Source organism: Lepidothrix coronata, unplaced genomic scaffold (genome assembly GCF_001604755.1).
Source record: "Lepidothrix coronata isolate B3197 unplaced genomic scaffold, Lepidothrix_coronata-1.0 Scaffold87, whole genome shotgun sequence".
Classification (NCBI taxonomy): domain Eukaryota; kingdom Metazoa; phylum Chordata; class Aves; order Passeriformes; family Pipridae; genus Lepidothrix; species Lepidothrix coronata.
The window spans coordinates 2,338,988-2,353,622 of NW_016690267.1; the positions used below are offsets into that span (position 1 = coordinate 2,338,988).

The 14,635-nt window shown below is 41.0% G+C and overlaps 1 protein-coding gene and 1 long non-coding RNA gene across 5 annotated transcripts in view; one reads left to right on the forward strand and one right to left on the reverse strand.

The window, feature by feature from the left end:
* Window positions 1-14,635, forward strand: part of LOC108500263 — a 79,271-nt gene that overhangs the window by 26,229 nt on the left and 38,407 nt on the right. For all 3 annotated transcript variants that reach the window (XR_001875802.1, XR_001875803.1, XR_001875804.1), the window contains exon 2: window positions 4,598-4,700. This is a non-coding gene — a long non-coding RNA (uncharacterized LOC108500263). The remainder of the gene's footprint in view (window positions 1-4,597; window positions 4,701-14,635) is intronic.
* Window positions 9,595-14,635, reverse strand: part of CDYL2 (chromodomain Y-like 2) — a 58,365-nt gene continuing 53,324 nt past the window's right edge. For both annotated transcript variants that reach the window (XM_017820992.1, XM_017820990.1), the window contains exon 7: window positions 9,595-14,083. In XM_017820992.1, coding sequence (XP_017676481.1) covers window positions 13,925-14,083 — 159 coding nt within the window. In that variant the 3' untranslated portion in view covers window positions 9,595-13,924. The remainder of the gene's footprint in view (window positions 14,084-14,635) is intronic.

Genomic DNA, 14,635 nt, shown 5'->3' on the forward strand with positions numbered 1-14,635 from the left:
ATACTGTGTAAATTAATCAGTCCATTACCCTCTCCCTCGTGTTCAGGCTGTTTCTTACTTCCCTTCACATCACTAAAAGCTCTCTCACCAAAAGCCTTTCACTGACAACAAATCCATTCAGTAAATCCAAGTCTCAGTTTTGAGAGAAACATTTTATTTCTCCTAACTACCTTTATATATATAAAAAAAAAGCACTCAGCCATCCTCTTTTCTTGGAGTAAAACCCCATTTTCAACCTCCTCATTCCTTGTGCTTTACCCTGTTGGTTTCTAAGCCCTGTTTCAGGGAGATGTTTCACAGTTCTCTTGGACTTGTAATGATTTGTATCAGCTGCCAACCTGTGCTTCTTCCTGCTTGTCTTTTGTCTCATTGTCTCTTGATCTCCAGCTTCAAAAGCCATTTTTACATCTCATACAAACTTACTGCGTCTCTTTCTGCCTTGTATTGATCCTAAAGACCTCCCTCTGATGTGCTGATTGTAATAAATGACACTGTGCAAGGCCTGGGCAGAGACTGCTGAGCAAAGCTGGCACATCTCCCATCTCTGGGCTTGATCCTATTTCCATTCCAGTTGGTGAAAAATCTCTTATTGATTTTAGTACAGCAAGCCCAATATTAAATTTCCATGTATCTGTATTTATAGCTGCATTTCTGATGGGGAATTTTCCTCCTTCTTGGGCAGGAACTGTCTTTGTCTGTGTTACCACAGCATCTTGGCACCAGGGACAAATCTGGGTTTAGGATCTTATCTCTGTTGTAATAGAACCATAGGATCATTTAGGCTGGAAAAGACCTTTAAGACCATGGAGTCCAACCTTAACACGTGATCTAACAGTGCCAAGTCCCTTTAGCACCAACATCCAAGACTGGGAAAGAAAAAGGGAAAAGGATTTGGGGTTACTGGTCACTTTGCTGCCACATTGGAACGGGTGAATTTGCCAACTCTCTGCTCAGTTTTAGGAGTTCTTCAGTGGGAGAAGTTTTCCTTTTTGCTTGGCTGTATTTTACACAAACAAGCAGCATGTCTGACCTCTGACTGTGGCTATAAATATCCCAAACCTCTGTCAGATTATAGTGACAATGCGGTATCACAGTGCTCCTACTGTTTTGGTTTTGTTTTAATTACATGACTTAGTGTTATTTACTAATCAGTCTGGGAAGGTTCCTTGAATTTAACTGACACTGCTCTAAGCTGACAGCATGTAACATCCTGCTCTGTAGCTAAGCACTGGCTATATAATACCACATGAAATAAAGGAGGACATCATTCTCCTGAAAATATAACAGAGAATTCTGCAGAAAGTGAACTTCTGGATTCTAGAGGCCTGTCTGGCAACAAATTTAGCAAATCAAATAATACCAATATTTGATATATTAATATCAAATGATGGCTTGAATCTGTGCTCTAATTCTACACATTGTTAATTCAGATCTTGTATTGTCTGGCATTGCAATGCCTGAATCTTAAGGTTTGTGTGACCCACAGCAAGTGGATCCACTTTGTGGATCATCACATCTGGAGACCAAACCTCTGTGCACGTTGGACAGGAGGAATCCTGGAGGGAGTGTGGTGGCTGAGTACAAAGGGGTTTGAGCCAAAGCAAGGGCAGAATGGAGCAGCAGCAGATGCCATAATCTTTATTTCTTGGCTAGTGCTGCTCAGTCTCCTTGATGACTCAGTTACATGGGGAAATCAGCTTTCTGAATGCAAAGGAAAAAGAGTGCCTTTTGTGCCAAGGGAAGGTTCTTTCTTGGTAATGTGCTCACAAAGTAGAACATTAACCCACTGCATATCTAACTCCTATAATATAAATGTCATCTTCCTTAATGCTCAAAGCACAGGTTTTCCACAGTGAAAATTGTGAGGTCTTGCAGAGTAGAAATGAGGATATTTTAGAGCATTAATTGACTTACAGGGTGAGAACCTCACTCCAAGCCTGTGGGTTTGGATTTTTGTTCTTGGTTGGTTATAAATCTTTTTATATCAGTTGAAGATGACCTATTTTTCTAGTTGTAAGACTGGAATCTCTAAAATAATGTACCATTCTTGTCAAATGAACAAGACCTTTCTCCTGTTTTAAAAAGATAGTTATTTTCACGTGTGTAACCTGGGGTCATCTGCTTTAATTTGAACCCCAAGCCTGTGGTTTAGTGTTTTTGTAGATCATCTGCAAGTCATACGTAGGCAAAAATAATCCAAGTCTCTGCAAATCCTACCTCTGTTTTTTTGCAAGGTGATATGAAGGTTTGTTTTCAATAAAGAATGGTTTTAAACACGTGGACATGTTAAGAATGTGACTGAAAGCTGCATTACAGAGCACAGGCTCAGTGGACACTGTGGAGTCAGGCAGTGCCCCCAAACCCAGGGAATTTGGTATTTTAAAGGGGCCTGCTGGCACAATTCCAGGTGAACAAAGGCTTTGCCAGGACACCGAAAAGGTTGCCAGGGAAGGCACAAAAGGCAGGTTCTCAAAGCAGCTTTGTAAATTTGGCACCTGATTCCCATTGATGCAAAGGTTGAAGAAATCCCACGAGGAGATGCCTGGTTTTCTTCGCCGTGGAAGGAGCCCCGTTGCTGCCACAACATCATCCACAGGTCACCTGAAAAACAAGTGGAATTGTGCCCTCAGGAAATGGGTTTAGTGGGGCAGAGATGCACCGTGTTAGTTTGCAAATCATAAAGTAGTTTAAGTTGGAAGGGCCTGCCAGGCTTTAGCTTAACATACAGGAAAATTAAAATTTTCTGAATTATGATGTGTATTTATAAACTATTTGTCATCACAGTAATCAGGGGAATGTTACTCTGATTTGATTTAAAAACAAACAGGACCATGTTTGCAGCAACCTGTTGTTAATCAGTCTAAAAGACACCAATGGCTATTATTGAGGAATAGAAAGATTTATAAAGAATATAAAGATTCTGCAAGCAACTTTGGGACTTCTAAGACTGTCAGCTACTTGCTGCTTTATACCACAGGTGAAGAACTACTGTCATCAGTAAAAGGAGCCTTTAGAAAACCAAAATTTCTCTGTACTTGGTGGCGCTGGTTTTTATTTTCTAGAGATAATAATATAAATTATATCTAAGATATAAACACTTCTCTCCCCAGTACTTTTATTTAATTTCTGCTATGATGGCAGTTTTGTGCATTTCAACTTCATCTTTATTTTTTCTGCTGAGCCTTTATCTCCACTGACACATTTCTCAGTTTTAAATATTTGCATCTTCCTTTGGTTGAAAGTTTTCCTGGCTGTGCCAAGTCCCTTTTGCCTCCTGCACTTTCTGCTGACCCAGAACAGAGAATTGCACCCCTCTCCCCACACCTCTCTGCAGCAGAGCGTTTTGGTACCTTTTGCACCAAGTTTCCTTCAGAACTGAATGCCTCCCCCTTCGGGGTGTCCTGCTGGGCCAGGTTCCTGCTGTGGCCCCCGTGGGGAGTTCAGGGAGGATTGTGCTTCCTCACAGGCTCTTCCTTGTTTTCCTGGTGGGTTTTCATGAGGACCGTGCAGAAGAGCTCCTGGCCCTGCTGCTGCTCTGTGTTTATTTGTTCCTGTATGTGTTAAGAATATTTTCTTTTAATTTCTGTAGCTTCTGTTAGAGAAACTTAAGAGTTTGCTTTTAAATAAAGGTCCTCCTCTGTGGCTGAGAGCAGAAGTTTCCCAGCTTGCCTGTGCCCTGGCCACTGTACAGTGGACATTGGAATCCTTTCTGTTTTCAAATGGATTTGGGCAGGGCATGAAAACTGAACACAGTCTATTGCAGAATGGTTTTGGCACTCTTTTTGAGTAATTACATATCATTATAGTCTTATTTAAATGCAACCTGCCTAAACATTTTATTAGTACTTTGCTACTTAATTAACAACTATTGCTGAAAACAGTCCCCATACTGAGCCTTATTCCACTTAAGCATCCATGCTGATGAAATACAACTCCCCTTCTAAAGGAACAGATGACATTCTGTGGAATGTTTTTTCTTGGTTGGTTCTTGAAAGTGAGCCACTTATTTAGTGCTGAGTATCTGAAATTATTTAAAACAGTCTCTGCTAATGCTTTCTGCATAAAAATTGAACAGACTATATAAATAAAATTCTCAACAATAACTCACATTCTTAGGTGAAGAGCCTTCATACAACAAGCCACCAAGCTGTAAAGTGTTCAGATTTTTCTGCTGCTTAATCAGCAATTGTATTAATCTTGTGGTGCCACTGCATGTGTCATTTTGTTTGGTCTCTTACTCTCCTGATGGGTTCAGTAGGTTCAAAGCATGTAAACTGGAATGACCTGTGGATCTCACATTTCCCAGGGATGTCCACACAGAAAACCAAAGAGGTGTTTGGGTTTGGGAGCGCGAGAATGGACAAAGAAATGTCTATTTGTAACTAGAATTTATTAGTTTATTTTTTAAAGACAGTTTTTGATGGAGGAGTGCTGGGTACATAAAACAGTGCTCTGGAGAGTTCTGCAGGGTTTCTGGGAATTAGTGCTGTGATAATGATGGAAGATCATTTAGAGCTTTCTGCAGACAGGAAAGATGTGTCGTGATTTTCCTCCATAAGCTGCAAGCTGACAGTCTTTCCCATTCCTCTTTCTTTAGGAATCTCAGATGGAGGAATTGAGCAGAACACATGGGGAATTTGCTTTCAGAACTGAAGCTCAGCAGGACTTGGTTCTCTCCATGAGTGACAGAATCCTTCACAGTGAGTGACATGAGTTTCCCATCTCGTTATTCTTTGGTCAGACTGTGTTTCCAGTCCATAAGTCATGGTGGAGGGAAGGTGGTGTTTGAAGAGATAATCTCCTTTTTGCTGCTGTGTTCCTCGGTGGGACGTTGCCATCTTTCAATGTCCTATATTTTTGTCAGCCATTTGAGCTCAAAGTCAGCTCAAATGTGTCTCCTTTGGTTCACCTGTGTGTGTCCAACGTGCAACCCCTGTCCCAGCTGCCAACAGCTGGGGGAAAGGCAGGGCTGAAGGCTGGGGGGAAAGTCCTTCCAACCACTCCAGCAGGCCTTGCTTGGCAGGGCTTGTCTCTCAATGCCACAGGTGAAGGTTTTGTCTAAACTTCAGGCTCAGGCTTTGTGAGGGTTTTTAGATGGGAGAAAGAACTTCCCAAGATGTGTACAGGGAACCTTGCTGTGAGCATTCCCAGCCTGGACATGTTAGACGTGTGTACAAACTAATCCTGCTCTGTGCCGTTTCACAGCCCAGGTTTAACCAGGGCAGGACAGTCCAGCTTTAGATGGATGGTCCTGGCTGTTGAGTCGAGTTCCTGGAGAAGGTGGCTCAGGCCATGGAGCTCAGTGGGGCAAGAATTGTGACAAAACTCTTCCTTTGTGTGGGTGTTCCTAGGCTGAGCTGCCTGTCCTCAGCCTTCCACTGGAAACGGGGTCTGTTCCCTAATGGGGGTGAGCTGGAAATCCGCAGCTCGTCTGTGATGACCCTCAACTAACACTCTGAAGGTAAAAACTGGAGTCTTTTTCCTCCTGCTCCTTTCCCCTCCTCCACAGGTGTCCAATGTGGTTATTTACACCTGTGAAGAGTAAGAAGGTAGGTATAAAATGCTGTCATTCTGGTTTGGCAGTGTTTAACAACCTTGTAAATGAGTGTTCAAACCTTCAGGTGGAAGAGTGGGCCCTCTTTCAAATATTCCTTTAATTTTTTTTTTTTAATCCTCAATCTTTTTATGCTTTTTCTTTTTTCCTCCCTGAATAGAGTATCTAGAGTGAGCATGCAAAGTGATGCTTCAGTGGGGAATTTCTTAAGAGGGATTAATTTAAAAATGATTTAGGAAATCTCGTGATTTCATCAAACGCTCCACAAAGAACACTGTGAAGCACAGTAGCATGCACAGATACTCCTTTGGGAATAGGACACACGAGTTGAACTGTATTTTCATTAGGAAAATGTACTCCTTTTTATATCCATGTGAGTATTTAGTATTATTGATTCTAATGCTCTCATGAAACCCTTCAGCACTCAGCCTTCCCGGGATTATCACTGGGATTTTTGTCAGAGCAGGGATCATAGGACTGCACAGATATGTGTTCATGAACCTCTTTCTCATCAGTTTGCTGTTTTCTTTAGCATTTGTCCTAATTTAAAACCTGAGAGCTCCTGTAAAGTTGGAAGAAAATTGCAATGGTTGCCTTCATTAACGGAGGAAAAAACTTCCAGTAATTTTTTGCATTTTATGGCGTGTTTTTGTTCTGCTGGTAAGAAAAGTGTTCTCTGAGTGAGGGTTAAATGCATTCTTGACACTTGATTCCCTCCCCTGCCTGCTGACTCACCATTTCGTTGGCTCACAGCCATGGTGCAGTTGTGGAGTGTGTTTACCAAGTGCTTGAATCACAAATGGAGAGCTGGTGGATTTTCTCAGACTTGAAACGGTTGGGAAAAGTTTGAGCCTTTCAAATCAGCTCTAGAGCAGCCTACTCAGTTTAATTGTTCAGTATGTTTTTAGACAAAATGCATTTATGTAAAAACCCTCATTTAGAGAGGGACAGTGTCTTGGTGTCCTGACTAGTCACAGACATGTATGGAAGATGAATCCTACCAAGTCTAATGTGCTTTGGGATATTCCTTTCTAACTGGCATCACATTAGCATCCAGGGAAATAAGTCTGTTTCTTCCTGTTACATGTAAATACCTGAAGAATAAAACATCCCGTTTTTCTGGTCTGGTGAAGGCAGGCCCAGCCTGGGAATGGGGATGGGGTGGGTGTTCCAGCACCATGTCCAGTGCTGCTCTCAGATGGTCATGGGCATGAGGAACTCGTAGATTGCTTTATAATTCATAAGTGACATGGCTTTGGAGATAATTCCAGGAGCAGCCCCATGCAAAGGAGTGATGGCAGGTCATTATGGCAGGAAAAAAGATATTATTAAGGCTTGCTTTTAGAAATAAAGGGAGGATCAGAGTCAAGCAGTTGCCAGCTCCACACTCCAACCAGTGGGATGCTGCTGCCAACCAGCAAAGTCACACTTTGCCCTTTGCCCTTGGACCAGGAGGGCATCCCTTGGCAGTGCAGCTGGCAGGAGTTTGGAGTTGTTGCTCATTATGAGCCTAATGGACAAAAACTGGACTTGAAGAGGATTGTTTGCCAGAGTCTGAGCCCCTGACAACCGACTTGCTGCAGCTGCATACAAACTAAACAAGTGAGAGGCTAAGATAATGCAGGTCTTGAATAATTACCTATGGGAAGAGCTTTTTGTGAATTCCTTTATCCTTTTAGTGAACCTCTTGTAGGAATTGAATACCCCAGAGCCTGGTGGGCAGCGTGTGGCAGACCTGGGTGGAAGGGCAGCAGTGGGGAATGGCTGATCTTTTTTGAGTCATAGAAATTGTACCACTTGCTTACAGGCACATCAGAAACCTTTCTGGATTACTGACATTCATACAAAATTTCAGACCCTGCTGTTAAATTTCGAACTAAGGATATGGAATCCTTCCTCCAATGCTAATTATATCTGTCTTATCAGAGCCACATTATCTCTTCAAGAGGTGGCTACAAATATTCCCTGTACTATTACTGTGAGGCACTTTGTTGTGGTATCTGTCAGTCACAGGGGCTGATCTAGAAGCAGGTGAAGTCAGGAGGAGGATTTCCATTGGTGCTGGTGGCTTTTGACTTAGATCCATTGGATTTGTTCAAGTGACACCAGTGTCTGGAAGTGCTAGAGGAAAGGTGATGCAGTTTAACTTATAAACTGTTTCCTTTTCTCAAAATGAAAAGTTCTTCTTTGTCCCACAGAACTTTCGACAGTCCCAGATGAAAATCATTGTGTGAAGCCACATGGACTTAATAATTGGAATTTAACAGTTTTTAACAGTTCTGGTTTTTATTATACATTTATAATGAGCAAATTTTGTAAAGCCAAGGAAAGAGCACAAATTAAAGCAAAACGGTGCTAGAACAGTTCAAGTGGTTTGAATTCTAGAGGGGGCTGTTAGTCTGGCTTTCTTTGTAATCTGAAAATCTCCATGCTATGACTGGAGATCAGTTTTGGGGTTAAATCAGGCAGCAGAGATGCATTATGTTTGATTAAATTCTGAGGGGGTTTCATGAGAAACAAGACACCAAGAAGAGGTGAATTCCTGCTGTTTCATCCAGAATCTCACCTTGACTTTTTCCTTCACAACCAAACTGTCCCCAGTCCAACTTCTGACACTTGATTTGCTTTGAACTCCCCCAGTCTGTGCAATGGTGTCCTTCTGGTTCTCTCACATGCTTTCATCTGCTGTTCATTTCTCTCAGAACCTCTCCTTGTTCTTCCCATGTGCAGTATTGTTTCTGTTATTCCAACAGGATTCAATGGCATGTCTTAGTTTATGTGGAGCTTTGACCTGTTTGAGTTCTTTTTATATCTTAAGTGGGATTAATACCTGCAATTTATACATGCCATTCCTAGGCAGGCCTTTTGTTTGTTTAAATTTGTAGGCCTTTATATGTTCTTAGTTGGTTCCTCTTCCATGTAATATGTTTGTGTATTAATTTACTGCAACAAGGACTGGCATTACAAAACCTTTGACTCCCCCAAAATATTTGGACAGAGTTTTTAATTTTAAAGAATTTTTGCTTTCTTTTAAAAATGAGTTCTTTCAAATGAAACTCACATGTTGGCAATCTGTGTTAAGACCCAAAGTTCTCACTACAAGGGTTAGGAAAGGTGCCACACCCTGTTCATCATGTGCACATTGCTCACAGTCCAGTGGAAGCCACGATAAGTTAATTCCTGACAAGAGTCGCCGTAATAAATAATTGGATTTGTTGATAGTGAAGCAAGACTAAATTGCTCAATCCTCTGCTCTAAATAGCTCTAAACCATAGACCATGGTTTTTACTAACAGTGTCTCTCAGTTTAAAGCCAACCAACATAATTCCTAGACCATAACTGTTGTCCCTTGAATCAAGTGTAGGTCATTTTCTCAGACCTCGCTGTGCAGGTGGTTTGGCAAACATTGGCTCCCTGCCCCAGGCAGAAGCCATTTACAGTTACCCTTCTAATCATGGGAGAGATGTGGTTGGAAACAGCACTCCCAGATGCTACAGCCAAAGGATCCCCTGGTACACACGAGGCCCATGGCAGGAATCCCATCTGTGTCCCTGCACAGGGGCCAGAGGGTGATCCACCTTCACCCTGCTTCTGGGCTGAATCTTGGCCTCCCTTGGCAAATATCTCTTCAACAGCAAATTCCCTCCTTTGCAGCCGAAATCCTGCCCTCAGCAGCTGGTTGTGGGCAGATGTGCTTTAGGTGATGTGCACATGTCCAACAGTGGAAGTGAGAATGGGGAAGGTGTCCTAGAAGTGCATTTATAAGGCACTTCTGGGTGGTCTTCTTGGATATGATCAGAGCTTTCTTGGATTTGGATCAAGAAATGCTAAATGAGATGGACCATGATTGACTTCAGAGAGTTCTTACTGCAGTGTCTTTTAGGGGTTTTGTCCTTTGGAAAAATAATTGTCTTTTAAAAAGCCCACTGTTCCTGCTGTCTTGGAAAAGGCACAGCCCATGAACAGCATTATCATCTAGAATGGCCACCACTCACCACATCCATTCTGATTATGTAAAACTGAAAATCACTGCATTGAAATGAAGTTTCAATGTTTTTATTCAAAGCAGCTTCTCACAATGTATAAATACTGCATATTAACACACATGAAAAATACAACTTCTAAGGCACCCAGAAATGTGTCCATACACTAGTTACAGGACCATCAACAAATAAATTGTGTACAATTTGATCTAGACAGTCAATATTTGATATATCAGAAGATACAAGTCCCTCAGTACTGTACCAGTTTCAGAAAATATTTACAACACTGTGATATAGGGGTGCCTGTACCCTTATAATATTATAATATGTACTCATTGTTACAAATATTAGAAACTGTTTTAGTCTGTTCCATGGCATTCTGACAAAATAACTTAAGGGCCTAATTTGCAAAGTTCTACAATTAATTATTTGTGCAAGTTCTGAAAATAAATTTACATTGACATAACTCGTGGAATTTTTGGTTCTTTGCTTCATCTCAGAGGTTTGGTAATAAGCCTTACCAATAGACATGCCATCCTAGCTGAACATCACTCCCTTCCCAATCGGTCCGTGGATACTCCTTTCCCCCTTACACCTGACATGGATGAGGATGCAGTGTTTGTAGCAGAAAGAGACTCTTTGATTTTTCAGTACAAATGTCAAACCAGTTCACCGGCGAAGGAACTAATGCCTTGTCAGAATAATGCAGTTCTTTGGTCCTTTGTTTTTTTTTTTTTATGGAAGGCATAAACATTTTTATTCGCTAAAAATCGAAATCCCGTGTGTGAGTAAGCAAGCTCTAAGTGAATGACTTTCAGTGTAGTATTTAAAATAGCAGTAAAGAGATTTAATATGGCTTAAAACATACGGTTAATTGGGCAGACACAGAGAACACGTCGAGGATACCGAGTACCCAAATGTACTATGATAAGATTGTCTATAAGTCTCTTATGTAAACTTCTTTAGTGTCTCCTAAAGAGCGCTGGCTTTAGCCAGATTTGACTTTTATAGACCCAGCCACACAAAGCCTGAGATTAAACTACCATGGTTGGGAGCACAAATGCACAGTTTATATATAACAAAGCCCATGCTGACAATCTGCCTCTGTTGTTCAAGAGAAACAACCCGTATTATCCTTTTCACAAGAAAAACTTAAGGCCCTGTAACTCTGATTTGCTAACTTTCTTACAGCAATTATTTGGGGAAGTCCTTAGTGCTACATAAGCAATTATGCAGCTTTAAAGATTTCTTGTACCTAGTGGTAAGGCTTATTCACAAATGCAATACATTTATAAATTATATTTAAAACTGTAAAGGCTGGCAAAATAATAAAAAAATACCCAAAAAACCAAAATAAAACAAACCCCAACCAAAATTGTCTGTTCATCCCTAACATTAAAAGAGCATTTCATTCTAATTAAAAACTATTGGCACAAAACCATTATATTATAGATTAAAAGAACAGTTCATAGTAGTGAAAAAGATTGCCTAAAACGCATACCCTAACCTACCACAGAAATATAAAAGTTTATATTCTGAAAATATATACTGTATTAAAGTTTGTAAGCTTATTTATTTAAACAGAAATGTACTGAAATAGTAAACTAAGCAACACTTATCTACAGCAAAAATATACATGCAGGACAACACAAAATAAATTGCTTACCTTTAATATCTACAAATGCAAAACTGTAGATTTTTAAAGATTGTACAAAACAATTTACACAAGAATAAAATAACATACTTAAACAACAAATTGCATTTTTCATCTTAAATACTGTGAATATTAGTAAAGGTACCCAGACTAATATGTACAGTACATCTAGATATCTGAATACCTAGTAAGGACAGAAACACAAGAGAAAATTCCGATTCTGATATTTAAATACTGGAAAAGAAGTTTTTGACATTGTTATTACTCTTTTTTTGAAGGGAAAATAGATTCCATGAAAACTAGATTGTAACTGTATAGATATGAATAATTAAAAATGTTAACTATGGTTAGCGCTTGCTTTAATGGAAAAATAATTATAGAAAATGTATTTCAACCATTCCTTCGTCATAAAAAATGCTAAGATACAGATATCTGAAAATTCAGATGAAATGGTGCAGTTTCACAGGTGGAACAACGTAAGATTCTCCTCTGTTCCCAAATCTCACTCGGCCCTCGTTCCTTCCCATTGCTGAGCAATCCTGCTGGATTTATCTACAAAACCTAAGCACAGGATTGAAATCAAGCTCCTCCTGTCCTGCCGACACGTGACTGGGAGTTATGGCTCTCTGGGCGGGAAGAAAGGAACGGAAGGAAATGGAGGAATTGTGGTACTTTCCATTGCTTTGTGTTCTGGAGTCCCGAGCCAGAGGCCTGATTGTGCAAACACGGGGGTGGGAGTGGTTTTCACTTGGGTGATCCCTCTCTTTTCCAGGTGACTCCCACGGGCACCTGCCCTGGGGTCCCGCGGCCTGGATCCAAACTGGCAGGGCACGGCCAAAAGCCAGCGTTGGTATCAAACAAGGGGTGCATCTCTCACTTCAAACAGTTACTGAAAGAGTTCTCTTTCAGCCATTTAAAAATAAGCTGCTTGTTTTGATAAGCTTCTATTTAAAAACATTTAAAACCAGGCTAATTAGAAACCAGATTCTGTCTTTCTCGTGAAGAATTTCCGTGAGAACCTCTGCCCTTAGGGTAAAATTCAGTGGTACAATTAGGCCATAGAAACAGCACTTCTAATTATTTGTGGCAAAAGAAATGTTACATTAATGTGTTGAAGGCTCCTATTTACTGTAATCACCTGTTCGTTACCTTTACAAAGGCTTTGTTGAAACTCTTCATGGAAATAACTAAGAGGGAGAAAAGCTGAGCAGCCTCATTTGCAGAGGTTTAAACCATAAAAAGTCACCAAGCTCAAGGATGGGGAGCAAGTGCACAAATTACAAAGCAAACAAATGTGCAAAGCTTCTGCTTCAAGAGGTTTTAATTTGGGCGTAGTAAAATGGCAGGTGAAGTCTCAGAGCAGGCTCGTGTCCTTCCCACAGGAACTGCCTCCCTAGCGGGAAAGAACGGAGAGAGATCCAGTGTTCAGAAGTCAGTCAGTGTCACTGAACAGTACTGGGATCACATTCTAAAAGAGCAGATTGGATTTTCCTCGTTTCCCGGGGACTGCTTTTATGGAGAGCCGTAAGTTGTGCCAGGTGGGGGTGGGTGGCCAGATGTGGAGAGCTGGGGGAAGCAAAACCAAACCTCTCCCTCCGCTCGGGTCAATGCCTAGCACCTTGTATAAACTGCTGGCCCACACCCAAAGGCCTCCAGAGCAGAAATTATCTCACACCTGAGGAATCAGGCAGCTAGACTAAGGCTCATAAGGATTTGCTTTTAGACTTCAGACCAAAAGGGATGTTGAAACCTGAAAAACAGTACGATGCCATGGAGCGGCACCACTCACCCTGTTACTGCCACCGGATAACAGGAACAGTAAACTTAAATAAAGCATCTTGTTGGTGAGCCCTTCAGTGCTCCTCAAGAAGGCAGAAAGTGAAGAGAGACTTAAGGGGGACTCACTGCTTCAGAATCCACTTTTTTTCTCTTAACCCTGGCAAATGAATCTGTTTCATACATTTTTTTTGTACAACTTTACACATAGAGGAGCACGCACGTGGCTGTTTCGTTTACTGCCCACAGCATTCTGTGGGGTTTCTATATATTCTTTATTTTTCTACTCAGTTTGCTGCTAAAAATGTGTTTGCATTCTCATGTGATGCCGTTAATTCAGTCAAGGGAAGTATGAAAATAAGATCTGTGATCAATAAACAGCTGAATATGAACACAAAATAAATAAGTTAAATAAATTCATCAAAGAAAAAAAACCCTAGTAGTTTTTGTAAACTAACTTTACATATTATACATATAAATTATCAGATTTTTTCCATTATACTGTTAGAACTTTTCAAAAAAATAATTAACATATTTCTAAAATATGGTGTTTGGGTCTACAGGAGATCGTGGTGACCCAAGATTTTAGCCTGAGCCCTCTGTGTCAGCCCAGGTGTGTGGCAACAGCAAGAATAAGTTAAGAAGGACAGACAAAATAAACCCTTCCAGGTGGGTGAGCCTTACTGGGCTCCAGTGGTGCTTCTGAGCACATGGAATGTATAGTTGTGTCTGGATGAGCAATGGGAAAGATGCAGCCTCTGCAGAGATTATGTGCACTGAACACCTCCCTGGTTACACAAAATCAAACCAGCTACGGCAGCTGTAGCTCACAAGGAAACCCACACCAGCACAGGGACTGGGATACACTGTCACAAATTCCTCAGGGAAGCATCGCCTCTGCCTCTCAAACACGTCAGGGTGGACTCTGTTCACAACTCTTTGAGTTAGGCCAAGACATCACACTTCATAAATTTTGTCCTGCAAGTAGCTGAATAATGAATCCAGTCCTTTGGAAGAACTCCACAGCTGTTTTAACATCTGACACTCTTTCTCGTTCACATCTTCAAGTCCGGATTTCAGGAAGCTCCGCACGAGGCATTTGGACTCTTCCAACACCTAAAGCCAAAACACGACTCAGTGTTTTATTTTGAATCTGAAAAATTTTTATGGATAATGGCCTGACCAGCATTCTTACACTACTGGCTCTGCTTTACCATCTAAGTAACTCCTTTGGGCACAGAAATTAGATCTGATTTATAGCCACAACTCCCCTTGCTGACAGTCGGCATCTTTAAGAATTAAGGATGTCTGAGGGTGATGGGTTAGTGCCAATGTTTTTAAAGGAATGAGGGATTCTGAAGTACCTTAGTTTATTGAAGGTCTGCCATGAAGCACTAGAAGGAGCAGAACTCCCTCCTGCTGAAATGAAAATGTGAGCCATGATATACTGGCTGCTTGCTGGAAAGGTGGCCTGTGGGGTTTGTTAAACGGGTTGGAAACCCAAAGGTGGATGTCCATCACGTTTAACAATTTTTCCTCATGTATTATTTCCTTGTCAAACCAGAAATTAATAAGAAAGGTCCCTTACTGCAAATCCCTTTTTAAGTCTATTTGCTTATATTTTTATAAAAGTGAAATGTTTTATAAAAGATGGCATTGGGCAAAACA